Source organism: Mustelus asterias, chromosome 5 (genome assembly GCF_964213995.1).
Source record: "Mustelus asterias chromosome 5, sMusAst1.hap1.1, whole genome shotgun sequence".
In the NCBI taxonomy this organism is placed as follows: Eukaryota; Metazoa; Chordata; class Chondrichthyes; order Carcharhiniformes; family Triakidae; genus Mustelus; species Mustelus asterias.
The window spans coordinates 40,327,065-40,346,649 of record NC_135805.1 but is presented as its reverse complement, the minus strand read 5'-3'; the positions used below and the strand labels follow the sequence as shown (position 1 = coordinate 40,346,649).

At 41.4% G+C, this 19,585-nt stretch overlaps 1 protein-coding gene across 1 annotated transcript in view; it reads right to left on the bottom strand.

The window, feature by feature from the left end:
• Nucleotides 1-12,495: 12,495 nt before the first annotated feature.
• ascc3 (activating signal cointegrator 1 complex subunit 3) overlaps nucleotides 12,496-19,585 on the bottom strand; it is a 562,510-nt gene continuing 555,420 nt past the window's right edge. Inside the window, exons 41-42 of the mRNA XM_078212424.1 lie at nucleotides 16,948-17,123; nucleotides 12,496-13,677 (exon numbers count right to left, since the gene is read on the bottom strand). Coding sequence (XP_078068550.1) covers nucleotides 13,530-13,677; nucleotides 16,948-17,123 — 324 coding nt within the window. The 3' untranslated portion in view covers nucleotides 12,496-13,529. The remainder of the gene's footprint in view (nucleotides 13,678-16,947; nucleotides 17,124-19,585) is intronic.

Here is a 19,585-nt window from a genome sequence, read left to right as displayed (position 1 = left end):
GCTCTAAGATGGTGCCACCACGAAATACATCTTCCCCTGATCCTCTGTCAGCATCCTGCAGGGACTGCTCCCTCCATGCACTCCTCCATCACTCCCAACTGTCTATTCCCTTTCCATAACACCTTTCCATGCAATCGAGGAAGGTGCAGTCCCTTTAACTCACCTTTCAACGTCTCAAGTATCCTTTCAGGTTAAGCAGAGTTTCTCTTGCATCTCCTTCAATTTTATCTATTGTATTTGCTGCTCTCAATGCAGTCTCTTCTACACATGGAGACTAAACATAGACTGGGTACTCGCTTTGTGGAACACCTTAGCTCAGTCCACAAGCATAACCCCAACCTTCGTGTTGCACGCCATTTTAACTCAGCATCTTGCTCTCATGCCCACATGTCCATCCTTGGCCTGTGGCAATGCTCAAGTGAAGCCCAACGTAAGCAGTAAGGGCAGCATCTCACCTTCTGGTTGGGCACTTTGCAGCCCTCGGGACTCAACATTGAGTTCAGACTTTGACCTTTCCCCTCCATCTTAACCACCACCCCCCCCCCAACCTTTTTTTAAATATCCCATACATGTATTGCCTCAATGCACACCCCTTCTCTTACCAGGACACCTGTCTTTTGTTCTTAAAGTTGCTGCTTTTTGTTGCAGTTTCTACAGTTCTAACACATTCTCTCTCCTTTCAGTTCTGATGAAGAATCTAAGGACTCAAAATGTTATTTGTTCCTCTCTGAATAGATGCTGGCTGACCTGCTGAGTTTTTACAGGGCCCTCCGTTCTTGGGTGATAAAAGAATAAGTGTTGGGTCAGAGCTTGAACGATACCAGGAAACTCAGTAGCAATCAGTATAAAAAAGTTAAATTTGAATGCTAATTCAAGATAAATCATGTCAGTAGAACAAGAGTGAACAGAATCATGCTCATAAAATTTGGGATTGATTGCACTTTGCAAGTTTTTCACATAATGAGTTACTTTTGAGCTGGAAGTGAAAACCTTGGAACCATTTCAAAAAACAATTCGTTGCTGAGACGGATTGCAATTGTACAGGGCCTTGGTGAGGCCACACCTGGAATATTTTGTGCAGTTTTGGTCTCCTTTTCTGAGGAAGGATGTTCTTGCTCTCAAGGGTGAAGGCTTACCAGGCTGATTCCGAGGATGGCGGGACTGATGTATGAGGAGAGATTGACTAGGTTAGAATTGTTTTTGCTGGAGTTCAGACGAATGAGGGGGCATTTCATAGAGACTTATAAAATTCTAACAGCACTAGACAGGGTAGATGCAGGGAGGATCTTCATGATTGCTAGGGGAGTCCAGAACCAGGGATCACAGTCTGAGGATTCAGGGAAGACCATTTAGGACGGAGATGAGGAGACATTTCTTCTCCAAAAGAGTGGTGAGCCTGTGGAATTCATTACCACTGGAAGTAGTTGATGTCAAAACATTGAATGTATTCACGAGGCGGCTGGATATAGCACTTAGGGCGCATGGGATCAAAGGTTATGGGGAGAAAGTAGGATTAGGCTATTGAGTTGGATGATCAGCCATGATCGTGATGAATGGCTATGCAGGCTCGAAGGGCCAAATGGCCTCCTCCTATCTTCTATGTTTCTATGGATTGCCTATTGTCTTTTATGTAGCATTTTTAACGGATAGGTTTGCACATCACAAATGTACAAACAAGAACTTTATTGGAAAGGTGCTTACTGTACAAGCTGTTAGGATAATCTATATGAACTCTGCCATGGCCCTTCTGACCATTTCCACAGTTGTTTGCCTGCCCAAACAACCAATGACATTATCAGTGCCATCATGTGATTGGTTCCTTAAAGTGATCTTCTTCCAACTAAAACAAACGTGAATACACAACACTTTCCTCCCCCTTTACATCAGAGGTTCCTGCAATGAAACACAGTATAACGTTAGCAATCAAAATCTACAATATGAACTAATAAACACAAGTCAGGAAGTTAAATGTTTCAGAGGTCATCGATTCCTGTGTGGTTGTCGCTGAACCTCAGGCATCTGCTTTTTTCATGCTGACTACAACTTCTGGTGTTTTTGGTTGAGTTTGGACACTGTCTATCATTGTCACAACTGAAGTTGATGTAGGATTTGGAGGTTTATTCACTGTTGAAGTGTCCTCAGCTGATGTACTGCCTTCCACAGTTGTTTCTGGCATTGTCAGGTTCTCAGCATTGTTTAGCTCTTCGCTTGGCACAGTTTGTTGTGGACTCTCAGTTGATTCTGCCTCTGGCAAATTAGTCCCAGTTGCTAAAAGTTGATCAGCTTGTCTTCTCCACACTACATCATCCCGAGTTTGAACAGTACAGGAGACTGGTCTTGTCTGTGCTAATACAATGACAGGTATCCACTTCTCACTGGTGGTATAATTCCTTGCCAATACTTCCTGACCTGTTCTCACATTGCAAAACCTGACTTTGCTGTTTCCTCTCAACAACTTCTCTTGTCTCAGGTGGCCTCAACAAATCAAATGCTCAGTGTAACTGACATTTTATCATGAGTAATGCTGAAGAACTTTGGGTTGTCGAATGTGTTGTGTTCGTGTATGTCATCAGGAATTGGCTTAGTCATTTAGACAATAATCCTTGCTCATGAGTTACTTTCAATAAATGATTAATTGTCTGAACAAGCCTTTCAACTAGTCCACTTGTGACAGGATGATAAGGAGCGGATGGGATGTGTTAGATTCTGTTCTCCTTCAGATAATTTGCGAATTCTTGCAAAATGAATTGTGATCTGTTGTCAACAAGTTGTTCAGGGTGACTGAATCTTGCAAAAATCCCCCCCATGTCTTTCTATTGTTCTCTCCAAGGACGTTGTCTTCATAATGGCGATTACAGGCCATTTGAAGCGCGCGTTGACCACAATGAAAGACATTCATCCTTTGAATGGTCTGGCATAATCTATATGAACTCTGCCATGGCCCTTCTGACCATTCCCACGGCTGGCATGGCATTAATGGTAGCCGGTTTCAAACTTTTGGACAAGCTGAATTCATACCCACCTTCTCCTCGATTTTGCGTTCAAGCCCTGCCCACCAAAAATAACTTCTGGCTATCTCCGTCATCCGTACTATACTGCAGTGTCCTGTGTGTAGTTGGTTTATGAGCCTGTTTTTTTCTGGCTGCACCAGACTTTGCAGGAGGTTGCAAGTTACCATGATGCTCAGAAAAGTTGGCACTACTATGTCCGCCACAATTTTGTTCACCTAGACAAAGTATTCAAGTCTTTCAGTGTGTGGTCTCCAAGGCTCAGTGTTCTTACCATGTGGTCCCATGGATGTCCCCATGATGCCAAAACCTTCTGCCATTTTTACTACGGGAAGGGCTTTTGCAAGCAGATTGTGTCACAAAGCTTTTAGCACTACCTTGCTGCTTTTTCAAACAAGGTATCCCTGAGCTCAGCCTTTTTCCTTCCAAGTTTTGCAACACCCCCATCTCTAACCAATGCTCTCTGCATTCTCCCAGATCTTTCTGGGCAGAGTACATGGCAAGCTTCGTGTCGATGTTGTTTCTCCAAAATCTTCATTTAAATTTTGGTTTCTTTGATGGCTTCGACCAATATTTTGCACCTGTCTATCACCAGCTTCGGTGTAGTGGTGTTTTTACCTTCTTAAAACTTTTCAGATGTCTCCAGCAAGGATCAACGATTTTTCTAAATGTTTTTTATTTCTCCCGGAATTTGCCAGTGGTGTTCCGACCTCCTCATTTCCAGTTAATTTTGTGGTATTTTTAAAGGATAATCTTGCACACCACAAAGTTTTTATGTTTCAGTTTATTTATTAGTGTCACAAGTAGCCTTATATTAACACTGCAATGAAATTAATATGAAAATCCGCTAGTCGCCCAAACTCCGGCACCTGTTTGGGTATACTGAGGGAGAATTTAGCACGGCCAATGCACCTAACCAACATGTCTTTCAGACCGTGGGAGGAAACTGGAGCATGCGGAGGAAACTATCTATAGATCTATAAAAATCTATAGAATTAACCACTCTGCAATGTAAAGAAACCTCTATTATTAGCTCTAGTAGTGGGTTCCGTCCTTGACCCTTCTAGGGCACCCACTCTCTCCAGCACCAATGTTCTTTTTCTTGTTTCCCTTTATCTTTCTTGAACAACTTGTTTCCTGAAGAATTTGTTACCCAATCCTGCCCTTTTGTGAGTAGGGTCTCCATTATTGCCATGGCATCATCTGTGCCATCTTGCACCCATGCATACATCTGTCATCCTCCACCAACGTGGTCTTTCCCTTTTATCCAAATAATTGATTTCTAACACACACTCCTGCTTTCTCTCCTTGTAGAAGGCAGCATAGAGCTCCAGAGGGAGGCAAAGAATGGGAAGTGCAGGGTGCTTTGGGATGGGGTAGGAGGAGGTTGCTCTCCATTATAAACACCTTGATGGCTACTGAAAGTGTGTGTGCAACTGGTCCGCTGGGACCGAGGATGTCTTGTTCCAGGAGGCTGCAGATGACTTGGCCTAAAAGCCTGAGCCTCATGTGGCAGTGCTGCTCACATATGTAAGACAGGTGATCCACTGCCTGTAGACCCTCTATTGTGGGTTCTCACTGCTTGGCTGGATCTGGTATTGCTCTTGAGGCTTGCAGTGTTGTTAATGTTGGCAGTGCTGTTCCTCTTGACACTCCTCAGAGATGTAAGGAAGAGCTGCATAGGCTGCTCCCCTGCTGAACTGACAACAGGGAAGTGCAAACCAAGGTGAAGGAAGTGCAAGACAGCAAACTGCCTAAGAATTTGGCAATCACCTGTCAAACAGTAAGAGCACATTCTCAGAACTGTACCCGCCACCAGCCTCTCACCAAGTTTGGCAGGCGATCTTCAGTTTCACTGTTCAAAGGATTTCCAGCCTGTTGGTTTCATTGAAAATGCTCTCCAGCTGCTTAAACCTAGTGAGTTGTTGACAGCTTGGGAATTACTTCAGCTGGCTGCTAAAGCCAGAATGCTGGGTTAAAATATGAGTTAATTAACCACTTGGATATGACAATTAGTTACCTGACAGATCCAAGGAGGTTCACTGCTCATCTGCAAACGTACCCAAGTCAAACCTGAAATTTAACACCTCACATCCACCTGAAGCACACATGACCCCTTACACATCTTGACAGTTAAGGTTCTGTACTTTTATTCAGGGATATGCTACAACAATGCCGACCGACATTGTTAGATAAGGAAACAATTACTCTGAATCTGGGATAGAGAGTAACAACTTAGTAGCTGTCATTTGGTAAGTAGTACTTGACAAATTCACTAGGCCTATAGACATCATTTCATAGAGGCTGGAGGAACACCCTAGCCTTCAAGGGAATATAAAGAAGGGCAATTCAGTTGATAAAAGGGACTGGACGACTGTGCCATGATGTTCACAAAGAGGGGTTGGGGGGTGGGGTGGGGTTGGCGGAAAGCAGCAGCTTAGGCAATGTTTAAAATCTTCAAGGGTGTAGACAAACTGGAACTCAGAGAGATGTTTAATATTAATATAAACTCTACAAGGAGAAATGGATACAAGTTTAGATCTGAAAGGTAAATATATAGTTTCAATATAATTTTCAAGAATTTATCTGAATCATTGTGAATTTAAAAAAAATTCATTTATAGGATGTGGAAATCGCTGGCAAAGCCTGCATTTATTGCCCACCTAGCAACAGTGAAAGACGGTGATATATTTCCAAGTCAGGATAGCAAATGACTTAGGAGTGGAATTTCCAGATGATGGTGTTCCCATTTGTCCGCTGCCCTTGTTCAGTGAATGATGATCCAAGTTTTTAAAAATGTATTCATCATTGGCTAGACCAGCACTTATTTAAGGGTCAACCACATTGCTGTGGGTCTGTTATATCAGGTAAGGACAGTAGATTTCCTTACCTAAATAGACATTAGTGAACTGGAAGGGTTTTTACAACAATCAACAATTCTGAATTTTTATTGAATTCAGATTTCACCATCTGTGGTGGGATTTGAACCTAGGTCCCAGAGCATTTCCCTGAGTCTCTAGAGTCTAATCCAGTGGCAATACCACTATGCCACCTCCCCTAGGTTGAGAATGTTATAAATTTAGAGTACTTTATTTTAGGTAGATAGGACTATTGCACAGTAGCAGATAAAGTGTGTTTGAAATCTGTGACCTTGTGAGCTGTTTGACAGCGTTAATGGACATAATGGCCTTATCTCAAAGTTCTTTTCATAAACTCACCTGAAGCATTCTGAACTTGCTTCTCGGTTTTCAAAGACATGTTTAAACACATATCTATTTTGATTTTTCAGTGGAAAAATACATTACATGCCTGAAATATTACACAAATGCACCACAATCACTGCAAACTTTGGTTTATCAGTATTATACATAAAATAATCCTTCAGTATACAGATATTTTAAAATGAGATTTTGTCACAGGTGGAAATTTAAAATGGACTCAATTTTTTGTTATCTGTTCAGGAAACAGTAAATGTCGAGAATTGTGCTGAAAATTGGAAGACAGATTTTTGTAGTGTGAGATACTAAGTATAAGAGAAAGTATGATTATGTGGTAACAATGAATTCTATCTTTTAACTTCTCTAAATCTGGGGCTTTTCTGAGTGCTCATGGGATTAAAGATATTATCCTTTTGCCTTCTGGATAAAGAATCCAGTAATGATACCTTAACTTCGATTTCAATATGAAATGTAATTTGTACTCCTGGCTGTGTTGAGTCGCTCACCGTAATGGAATTATTCAATGCTAAATTTTACATAGATCAATTCTAGGACTTTGGGATTATCTGCATTTTCTTTCCTATCTTCTGTTAGCTATACAGTTGAATAATGTTGAAGGAAATGGAGGAAGGCCAATCCCACACAGTTTATTCATAACTCTTAACAATATACAGAATGAAGCCGACAGCATTTTTTTTGTCTAAGAACATCCAAAGAAATAGACATTTCATGCTATTTTAATTTTGCTGTAGCTAATGAAGAAATTGAATTCTAGATATTCACTAGAATTTTCCATGACACCGCTCATGGTGAACCAGATGTTTTATAAAAGTGGGTGCCATGCTAAGTTCATTATCAGGGTCACTGACTTGAGCAATTGGAGGGCCCCCGAGCTATTAAAACAATGAGGAGGAGGCCTAGCATTTGGCAGTACTGGAATAGAGGTCTGAGGATTTATCAGTACTTCAGGGCAGCACGGTGGCACAGTGGTTAGCACTGCTGCCTCACAAACCAGGGACCCGGGTTTGATTCCCGGCTTGGGTCACTGTCTGTGCGGAGTTTGCACGTTCTCCCCGTGTCTGCGTGGGTTTCCTCTGGGTGCGCCGGTTTCCTCCCACAGTCCAAAGATGTGCAGGTTAGGTGCATTGACTATGCTAAATTCTACCTCAGTGCACCCAAACAGGCGCCGGAGTGTGGCAACTCAGGGATTTTCACAGTAACTTCATTGCAGTGTTAATGTAAGCCTACTTGTGACACTAATGAATAAAATTTTATACTGACCCTGAGGATCTGCAAAGATAAGGGTGGGTCGAAGGAAAAGTTGGGTTCATGAACCCAGGAACTGTTTTGTGTTTTTTGTGATCACTCAGAGACTGGTTCTCAGATTTGGAGAGAAATGGGAGGTTTCTGTCCGCTGGTCGTGCTTTTGAGATAGTGGGCAGAATTCTCCCCAAAAGTGTTGAATTCATGGGAAAACTGGAGTTTCGCTGTTTTTTTTTCAGCAGGAGTTCAGACTAGAATCGCCCACACTCTGTGCAATGCAGAGGTTACTAGCGTGAATATCAGTAGATTTCAGGGGGTGGGGCCTATTCCCACCCAGAAAGCTGAAACCAGGGGGCCTCTGGGCATACGCAGTGGCCCCGAACTGTCAGCCTCCCGTTTGCTGGCCAGCTCGATCATTGGCCAGTCCAGCAGTGCCACTCCCCGAACCTCCCCATGGCCTGGTCGCCTCCCCCCCCCCCCCCCCCCCAGTCCCGGATCATCCTGATCTCCGGCACCCCCCTCCCCGCAGTGCCAAATTCTCCCCCACACCCCCAGCAGACCACCCTCCATCCCCCAACCCACCCCGATCACTGGCCTCCCTCCTGCCTCCATCGATCTCAATGCAGAATGGTAGCAGGACCCCCCCATCCCCACTGATCACCCGTTAAGCCCTGCCCCCAATAAGCTCAGCCCCCACAGACCCCAATAAGCTCAGCCCTCACAGACCCCACCCCCTTGGCATGGGCACTTTGCCCCTTGGACAGTGCCAGGGCACAGGCCAGTACTGCTAGGGTGCCCGTGCCCAGGGGGCACTCCCCTGCTGGCCGAACCCCTCGAGGGCCCCAATTGCCGCCTTTCACTCCAGCGGGGTCAGGCCGCTACCTCCCCAAAAGTGGGGAGTTACTCTAAACCCCCCTGGAGTGAAGCACTCTGGCGGGGTGGGAGAGGTTAGTGGGCTCAGAGAATTCAGTCCTGAGCCTGCTAAATTAAATGTAAAATATAATTTAAATGCTAACCCAGCCTCCCTGCCAATTTCCGGTGTGGAGCAGACCACATCGGAAATCCGGCGCTGGGTGACACTAGCGTGGTGCGAACGCTCATGGGAATCCCGTGAATTGCTCCCTGCGTGATTCTCCTGACCCGCTGCGCTAAAATATTAACGCAATAGGACAACATTAACCCCCAGTGATTCTGAGACCAAGGAGTAATGGTGTAGAAGTTTCTAAGCACTCGTGGGAAGAGTTCCAAGAGCTTGGGAAGGGAGTCTGAAAACAGGAATGTTTACTACAGCATACTGAGGTTAAAAGAATTTGAAATACAGGGCAGAGACTGCCACCATTGGGGCATATTATTTTCTGCTCTCAGATTCTACTCCAACACCGCTTTCTCTATTATGAGTGTAGAAGTAAAACATTTGTCAGTGGATTACATGCAAGTTTTCTCAGTTTTTTCACAAATCTCCATGAGCAAACGTTTCCTCAAATTTTTATTATTTACAGTTTTCAAGATGTGTATGAAACATTTTCTTAAACCTGATGGCTCAGATGAAAGACTTTTTAAACCAAGTGTTCCATGGGGTACGCAGGCAAATGATAAACACTGTTTACTTTTTAACTATAAATAAATTCATAGAATCTCTACAATGCAGAAGAAGGCCATTCGGCCCAGTGAATCCATTCATGGTAGCTGTTTCAGTAATCAGTTCAGAACAGAAAATCCCAACATGTAATCAACCAAATGTGGGATGGCACAGTGGTCAGCACTGCTGCCTCACAATGCCAGGGACCTGGGTTCGATTCCCGGTTTGGGTCAGTGTCTGTGCAGTGGTCTGCACGTTCTCCCCGTGTCTGCGTCTGCATGGGTTTCCTCCGGGTGCGCCGGTTTCCTCTGAATGAGGAATGACATGTTGGTTAGGTGCATTGGCAATGCTAAATTCTCCCTCAGTGTACCTGAACAGGTGCCGGAGTGTGGCAACTAGGCAATTTCACAGTAACCTCATTGCAGTGTTAATGTAAGCTTACCTGGGACACTAATAAATAAACTTTTAAAAAATCTGTCTTTTTATTGAAATAAAATACAATGAATTCAATCTCCTTTTTTTTGAAAGTCACGTCGATTAAAAAAAAACTTGCAAAACCACACCAATTCAAAGGAATTCAATTCACATTGATCTATAGATTGTGTGCTGGGAAATTCTTGCTGAAAATCAAAGGCTGTGTTGAGATGAAGATATCACTGTTGATCTCAATCGCTTGAAGCAGGTCAAGATAGTGAAGCAAAAAAAGTTAAGAGTATTAAAAGACAAAGGCAATTCAGTCTGAAAATGTAATATAATTGAGAAATGTGCATTTTTTTTCTTAATCTTGTATAGAACTTCAGAAATTCCAGTTACTGGGGGAGGGGAATCAATGACTGATATTATTTTTCATAATGATTAGTAAACTTCTATTCTAAATGTGTTCAAATGGATTTTGTCAATATGTACGGCTACAAATTGTGACAAAACAAGTATGGTTCTGTGGACAGGAAGCGTGCGTCCCATGCAAAATTTTACATATCTGAATACATACATACACAGAAATTTGTTTCTACGCATTTGAAAGATAATTCGATTTATTTATAATGCATTATTACATACAATGTTGTAATCCCATCTGAAGTTGGTTAATATGAATCCCTTACGATGAATATCCAGGAACATTGACCAGAAAATTAACTGAGGCACACATGTAAATACTGTAACTACAACAGGAGGTCAGAGGCTGGAAATTCTGCAGCGTGTAACTCACCTCCTGACCCAAAGCCTGGACACCATCCATAAGACACAAGTCAGTCGGTTGATGGAGTGCTCTCAATTTGCTTGGATGAGTGCAGCTCCAGCAACACCCAAGATGTTCAACACCATTCAGGACAAGGCAGCTCACTTGTTTGGCACTCCATCCCCGACCTTAAACATTCACTGCCTCCACCACTGGTGCACAGTGGCAGCAGTGAACACCATGTATGAGATGCACTGCAGCAACTCACCAGGGCTCTTTAGACAGCACCTTCATGCGCCCTCGATTACCTAGAAGGACAAGGGCAGCAAATTCATGGGACCATCACCATGTTCCCCTCCAAGTCACACACTATCCTGACTTGGAAGTATATCATCGCTCCTTCAGTGTTCCTGAGTGAATATCCTGGAATTCCCTGTCTAACAGCATTGTGAGTGTACCTACAGCAAGACAACTTTATTTTACTTACTTTCATGGGATGTACATGTCACTGGCAAGGCTAGCATTTGTTGTCCATCGCTAATTGCCCTTAAACTGAGCGGCTTGCTAGGCCATATCAGAGGGGAGTTAAGAGTCAACAACATAACTGTGGATCTGGAGTCGTATATAGGCCAGACAAGGATGGCAGATTTGCATTCCCTGATGAACATTAGTGAGCCTGATAGGTTTTTACAACAATTGATGATAACTGTCATGGTCACGATTACTGAAGCTAGCTTTATATTCCAGGCTTATTAATTTGATTTGAATTCCACTAGCCGCCATGGTGGGATTTGAATCCATGCTCCCAGAGCATTATCCTGGGCCCATGAGATACTAGTCAGGTGACTTTACCACAATCCCACCATTTCCTCTTGGGGTGGTACAAGAGGTGGCTCGCCATCACTTTGTCAAGGATAATTTGTGATGGGCACAAAATGTTGGCACTCGTGACTTAAAATAAAATGCAAATATAGGAGGCAGAATATGTGAGCATACAATTATATTTTCATATTTGTATTGGAAACAGAGCAGTATTTCCAGTCTGTTTCTTAATTTGGATTATGAGTGACAGAGGGATTTTCACAGCAAGCTTTTAATGAAAGCTTCCAGAGCCAGTATTCGATTGCGCCACTAAAATCAGTCAAATAATTCCAACAGAGCAAGCTGTACAAACTCGGTAGGATTCCCTTTTACACAACCGGTGTAGAAGGGGGGAAAAGCTGCATGTTGCAGAAAAGAGTTTATCAGAACTCATTTCAACCTCTGAATACACCCAAACCAGTGAATATTGTAACACGAGATCAATAATGAATGTATCTTTCTTGAAAAGAATAACCCCCTGAAAGTATTTTCACTCGTATTGTATGAATGCAATATTATAAGATGATGGCCAGTTGTAACTATAGCATTAGCCTCACCTTGTTCAAAGAATGCAGTAGGGGAAAGGATCATGCAGGTCTGATTGTGCCTGTGTCAGGTACAGTTGTGGGTGCGATTACAATGTTACAATGCAGTTTGTTGTGAGTAAACGACAAGAGCAATATCTTGTGAGTGTGATCACAGTTTGATCTAACCTTATCCCCCCTGAGCACGATGGATCTTACATTAAAAGGTTTTAGTTTGCTTTAGTATTATAGCCTTGACTTAGCCAGTTCCACTTGCCTTCCAACTCAGCCAAAGCAACTGAGATAGTGAACCTTTGCTTCTGTTTCTAGACTGTGCACTGCACTGAAAATGGAATCAAAAGGGAAAATGCAATCACACTTTCCACGGCCTGTTTCTGAGTTAAATCTTTTTGCTAGTAGCAGCAATTTTACTGTTAACTGATATTTGATACTTCAAAAATTATGAGTTGGATTATTAGTATTAGTGATTCGATCAGCAACAATTCAAAATTAGAGCGGTTCACTCATTTACTTTATCATCCTGATATTGCAGATTGTGGTAGAACAGATTCTAAGTTGTGTGCTTTACCATACTTCATCTCATGTACATTCATAAGCAAATGAATGTCAGATACAGTATGGGGAAAATAACTACTTTAAAAAAGACAGAAATAGCAGAATAAATGTAATGAAAAATAGTTTCTGTTATTCAATTGTTAACCTATTGGTAAAAGCAAAATCTGGAAACCAATGCAGCTCTTTCCTACGGCAAAGAGTCGCAAATTATTTAAAACAAAAGACAAATTTGTTTAATTCCACAATAATTCAATTGTTGTTACTCAATATGACAAAAATGCAAAATGTGTATTGCAATAAAGTTTAATGATTTTGTACATTTGCAATCAACAGAGCAAACTCATATTTAATGCAGATTTCCCTTTTTGCAGTAACTATCGAATCTTTCTTGTGCTATGGAAGTATTTTTGGCACAAGTTAATTTTCACAGATACAACTAAATTGATATTGACAAATGAAGTGTTGCAGCACTCACTACAGAGAAAGGTTACTAGGTATAACCTGACCCCGTGGTTATGAATGTGTCAAGTTTAGCCTTCATGTTACCATGGAAATGAATACCCTCTGCACCCAGTTGATACGGGAATGAATTTTCAATCACAACTTGCCTTTAAATTACCTTATTTACTTTCCCATCATACAGATAGAGATTTTTAAAAAATATACTTTAAATTCATAACAAAAAAATTGTACTGATTGCGAAGGCATCCATTTTGCCCTGCTGATACTACTGATGAGTTGAGAGCTACATTCAAAATAATTTACACTATACAGAACAAGCTTTTAAATACACCAGTATAAATCACAGGAACTAAATAAAAGTCCCTGCTTTATTAATTATAAAGGAGAAAGTAGGTTGGCTTCTTTATCACCTAAGTAATCATATTAACTGATGTCAGCAGTAAAGATAACTATGTATTTAATGAGTGAATGCCATTTTGATTAAAAGTAAAATTTGCTAAAAAAAATTAAAAGTGCCCAATGACTTTTCGACAACTATAAATGTGTAACCTGCATAAAGTAATATAGAAGGAAGTTATGATTCTTAATGGATAACTTTCAGCTCTTCACCTGGTGGACTATGTAAATATCTGGCTGTAACTTTAATCTAAAATGCAAATTTACATAAGGCCACCAAGCTGCACAGATGAATCATGCTCGAGTTCACCTCAGCTGCTATTTGTAATTTCCTTCGAGTCTGAGGTTAGAAGTTGCATCTACTAAGGCAAATATCAAGTAATTTCAGCCTCCCCGACACACCAGCACAATCTGTGCTATAAGATCTTTGCTCCCAGGTTGTTCAACACTAAGTCTGTCATGTCATGCCACTGTCAGGTCATTCATGGCATCAGAGACCTCGGTGTTAACCTGAGAGACGATGCTCGCTGGTATCACATCGAAATAAATGTCATACTGCTGGTCCATCCCCAGATAGCTATCGTTCATCAGATAGAGAGTGTAGATATACCTTAAAACAAAAGAAAGACAATACCTTTCTTTAAAACTTTGCCTTCACTCTGAATGACGCAAACATTGAAAATGCTAATGCGCAAAAATTCTCTTACTAGAACAATTAATTTTGAATATAAAGAATTTTAAAACAACCACAATGTTTCACTGAATTTGTATGCTACAGTTGTCCGGGATGGTCATTACAGAATAATCTATTTTCTTGCAATGACAACTTCAAGTCAAAATACATAAAACTAATTTAAGTGGTTTTGTTTTGCGTTCTTTCCCAATGGTAATCAAAAATGCTTATTTTTCTTAAAGAAAAATTAAGATTTTGTTTGATTAGAAATCACTTCACATCCCAAAATGTAATAGTATAGTTTATCCTAATTCAATTTTACCAAGATGCTGATGTACCTTCACACACTTGTATCAAATTTTTCCTTTGGTTTATTAAGTACTCAAGAATTAAGATATATTGATGAATTCACACAAGGTATCGGTTAGATAAGTAGAGGTCTGCAGCCTTGGATGCCATCTTACAAGGAGGCTATTAAAACCATACAGGGGTAGGTAGGTGACTGATCATCATCGAGAATAAGAAACTATCGTTAAGAGGCGATTTTGAGACTAATGACACCATTTCCACAGGATTAGAGAATGCTGGGAAGAAATTTTATAAATGTTTTAAAATTGTGAAACATTTTGAGCATTTGAAGAGGAAAATATGATTTCCTCTGGCTGGGGAGTTATCAGTTGAAATGGTCATGAAAAGAGTGAGGGGCAACATTAGGAGAAATGCCTCTATACAAAGGGTTTCTGGAACATAAAGGACAGCTGTCACATGTACTAGTTGAGGAAGAGACCATTGGACTAGTTAAGGGAAACTATATTTTTAAAACGTCATTCTCAGGATGTGCGTACTTCTACAAGGGCTGGAATTGATTGTCCATCCCCCTCGTAGCCCTTAAGAAGGTGGTCCTTCTTGAACCACAGGCAGTTTGATACACCTGAGTCATTTACTAGGCCATAACAGGGCAGTAAACAGTCAGCAATATTGACATGGAATTGGGAGTTGTATATAGTTGTATATATGTGGATAACAGGTTTCTTTCCATAACAAAAACATGAGTTAAACCCAACCCCCAGTTGGGTTTTTAACAACAATCTGATAGCTCCATGGTGACCTTTACTGATTCTAGTTTTTTTAAAATTTCAAGATTGCTTAAAATGAATTCAGAGGGGCTACTATTTAAATTGCACTTAGGAAAGCCAGCACAGACAATAAGGCCCAAATGGTCTTCTTCTGTGCTGTAATAATTCTGTGAAACAGTCACATTTTTATGGTGTGATTTGAACTTAAAAGTCTAGTTTACTAATCCAATAACAATCACTACACTACCTACTTGCGCCCATAACTGAAGAACAGGGATTCGGGGTAGGGTGCAGGGCTCTGGCATATTTTGGAATTGCTGTAGCTAAAGCCTCATACAGAAATGATAGACTCAATGGCCTCCTGTGTTGTAAGCATTGATATAACATTGGGGCAATAACAGCGCTTTACTTATTTCGACTGCAACATTATTATTTGGATGACAAATACATGCAAAGACTCACCTTTTTATTTGTACTCGGACCTTGTAATAGAAAGCTGTGCATAATTGTCTATATATAAAAATGCATGGTGACAAAGCCTCTAATATACAGCAGTACAAAATGGATACAGATTAATTCCTTCAATTCTTCACAAGCAGCCTCAAGGTACATTGAAGAGAAAAATGCTGCAAGGTGCTCTCACATCTCCAAATGGATGCTTGCAAGGCAACTTTGAGGGTCACAGCCAATTAACAAAAAAGTAATTTGGAAAGAGCCCCAAGTTATTTTCTTAAGCAAAGGTTTAGTGAACACAAGGAGTTTAAAAAATGAAGCCTGTCGTGACTGTCGTTCTGGGGCAGACCATGCAGCTTTTCTGCTTTTGTCAAAATGTACAATTTCTTTACGAGATAGCATTTTGCTTAATTTAAAAACTGCTCTCTGGCATCATAGAGGTATGCCTATTTCCTCAGACTAATAGCTACACTGACCTTGAAATGGGTATGAACCATTGAGCTTTGTAGTCCTATTTATGCTCGAGGATGGTCAAGCTTGAATTAATTCCTATTCATAGTCCGTGCAGCAGTCAATGTTACGGTGATTGACTCTGTTGCATCATTATTTCCTTGCTGATATGGAATTTGCATAAAACACACCTTGGTAGGTTGCTCAGAACGCCATCATCAACGATGTACATCACAACAGGGTAGATGTAGATAGGATGTTTCCCCTGGCTGGTGAGTCTAGATCCAGGGGACACAGTTTCAGACTAAGGGGTAGGCCATTTAAGACTGAGATGAGGAGGAATGATGAAGAGCATTCAAATGGTTATTGGATAAACATATGGATGATATTGGAATAGTGTAGATTAGAGGGGCTTTAGATTGGTACCACTGGTCGGCGCAACATCGAGGGCCGAAGGGCCTGTACTGCGCTGTAATGTTCTATGTTCTATGAATGAGAGGGGGATGAACCTTTGGAATTCTCTACCCCAGAAGGTTGTGGAGGCTCAATCACTGAGCATGGTTTTCTGGATTCTAATGGCAGCAAGCGAAATGGGGATGATACAGGAAACTGATGATGAGGTAAATGATCAGCCATGATCTAAATGAATGGCAGAGCAGGTTCAATGGGCTGAATGGCCCTCTCCTGCTCCTATGTTCATATGTAAGATCATCTAAAATTCTGGTTCCTTTCCAAAGCACCTCCTACTCACTCGTTACTCCTAATCTTACTGAGCTACATTGACTCCCAGATGCTCACATTTAAAATTTGCGTCCTTGTATTCAAGTCCTTTCCCCACTTTGGCTCTCTCTATCTCTGTAGTTTCTTGCAACCCTACAACTCCCCTTCCAACTCCCTGTTTCTCTGACTCTGGCTTCTTATGAAGCCCCAACCCCAGCCCACATCTTCGTACCACCATTGATGGTTGTGCCTTCAGCTACCTAGGCCCCGTGATCTAGAATTTGTCCCTTAAACTCTCCAGCTTTCTGCTTGCCTCGACTCTCTTGGAACCTCCTTAACCCACTTCATCGACCAAGCTATCATTCACCCTTCCTAGCGCTTACCCCTTTGGCTCAGCACCACTTTCTCCTTATGTCCCTGTGAAATATCTTGGGATACCTTGCTCTGTTGAAGGTGCCATATAAATGCAAGTCACTGTATTAGTCAGAGATGACAGCATTTTACTTACTTTCCAGTGGTCTCAGGGGTGTAGAAAGCTAGAGAGACTGTGCTTCGATTTCGAATGTATCCCACTCGTTTCAAAGCCACTAATTCCTTCTTGTCCACTTCCCCTAGGATGACAAACCAGCCCTCATCCTTGGCCTTTGGGAAGCGTGGCGTAATGGCTTTGCTGTCATACTTTCCCTGATGATCAACACAAGAAAACAGATCAGAGCAAGTTTGCTGTTTATTAAGTTGAATTTATAAATACTAATGCTTGCATTTATTCAGCACAGTGTTTTTAAATCACATTGAAAGACCTTGAATCATTTCACACAACAAATTGCTTTTGAGTGCGGTAATCATATTTATTTAGAAAAAAACACGGCAGTCATTCTGCACCAGCAATGTTCGACAAGCAGTGAACAGCCGAGTAACTGATTAATGACATTTTTGGTGCTTTTGGCTGTGGGAAGAATGTTGCTCAAGACTTCAGGAAAACCTCTTCATCGTCTCTGAATAGTGCCACTGTATCTTTAAGATTCACCCGTACCACTAAGAAGCCTGGCAGCCATTTTGCACACATCAATAATTTAAGTAGCCATTCAATCTGTTTTTTTGTGGTGTTAGCAGAGGAAGGTTGATGATCTCCTTCAATAACACAGCACTCCTTCAGCAACGCAACGTCTAAATTATTAGCTTGAACCCACAGCCTTCTGACCCTGAGGCAAGAGTTCCACCAAGCTACCACGAGCTGAACTTTCTGGTTAAAAGGTCTGTTAGCTATTAGTGGGAAAGGAAGCAAAAGTTAACGTGTCGCCAAAAAATCCACAAACTGCTTCAGTGCTGGCTTTTTGCTTCAACAAGTTTATAATCGTTTAATGTAATGCAGCAGCAGTGAAGAATGTGCTTCCACTTCTGGCAGCTGGCTTGGATGCAGTGCAGCTAGATAAAACTGTCTGTTCGTCGCAGAGGGCAAGAAGTGAAATGAACCTTAGTAAACTGGGAAGTCAAATTTGAACATAGCCCAACCGAATGAAAGCATCCTTCTTTAGTACATAATTACTCCAATAACTAATAACTGTCATTGTTTTTTTTAATGAACAAAAATGCAATATTTTTCACATGCCTGACAGAGCATTGATTCTTTGCCAGCCTACCAGTTACTATTAAATACAGTGCAAGGAAACTGCTTTAGAAAGCAATGCATTGCCTTTAGAACATGTTTGCCTCCAGCAAAATAAAGTTCCATGATGGTCCTTGGGACGTTAACAGCGAAAACCATTTATATGTAAATCTGATCACTGTAAAACCAGTTTTTGTACTGCTGTTTAATAAAAAAACAGCACTGTCATCATGAATCAACTTGCAAACTTTATTTACAAAGGGCGAATATCTGTTCAATGCTATTCTGAGTGTGTCAGACAAAAATTCTACAACAATCTGCCTAGGTGGACTCTACACTGATGCTACAGTTTGCAAACAAAATTATGTTTTGTCCCTTGCCTTTAATTCCTAATTTTCCTTTTAATTTTTATACAGTCAGCTCTGAGTTCTGAAATGCAGCTTGTGTTTTTGTCCCATAGAATTGTTTAAAGAAGGGACAGATAAAGGAAATGCAGTGGACATTTCACGATCTGGAATAATACATTGTTGATCCTGATTCAGTCGCCACCAAATTTCAGTTATTGTCATTAAGTCATGATTTTCTATTTTCAATCTATGATTCTAGATTCCCAATATTATCGCTTCGCCACTATCTATTTTTATATGATGTGGAGATGCCAGTGTTGGACTGGGGTGGGCACAGTAAGTAGTCTCACAACACCAGGTTAAAGTCCAACAGGTTTATTTGGAATCAACAAGCTTTCGGAGTGCTGCTCCTTCATCAGGTGAGTGTACAGAAAATGTACGTTTGAGATTTTCTTTTTATTTGCTTTACCACATTTATTTTATATTTTTGCCTTGTTTAACCTTTTTTGACATTTCTACTCTCTACAGCCTATACAGCTAGATCTTTTAAAGCTTATTTGTTAGTGTCACAAGTAGGCTTACATTAACACTGCAATGAAGTCACTGTGAAAATCCCCTAGTCACCACACTCCAACACTTGTTTGGGTACACTGAGGGAGAATTTGGCATGGCCAATGCACCTAACCAGCATGTCTTTCGGACTTTGGGAGGAAACCGGAGCACCCGGAGGAAACCCAGACAAGGGAAGAATGTGAAGACTCTGCATAGTGACTCAAGCCAGGAATCAAACCCAGTTCCTGGCGCTGTGAGGCAGCAGTGCTAACCAGATTCTCCAGCTTTTGCTAGCCTGCAAATTTTGTTTCCAACCCCACAGATCCAGTTAACTGCGCTATAAGGATACTGGCCTACACTCACTGGTACAGTTCTGTTACATTCAGAATTGGTCAAGGGTAGGATATTTGCTGTGGGCTTCTGGAGCCCCGCCAACAGGTTGAAATGTGGGTCAGAATCGGCACATTTGGGAAAGTCACTTTTATTAATTTTCTCCAACATGACCAGAAGGCACGTCCAGTTAAGGACATTTAGGTGTGCCCTCAATGTTGGAGGAACAATCAGAGACCTTCTAGCCTGAAAGGAGCAGCAGGCTGTGATGGAAGGCTAGTAAGGGAACGGGCGCCTCTCTCCAACTTTTA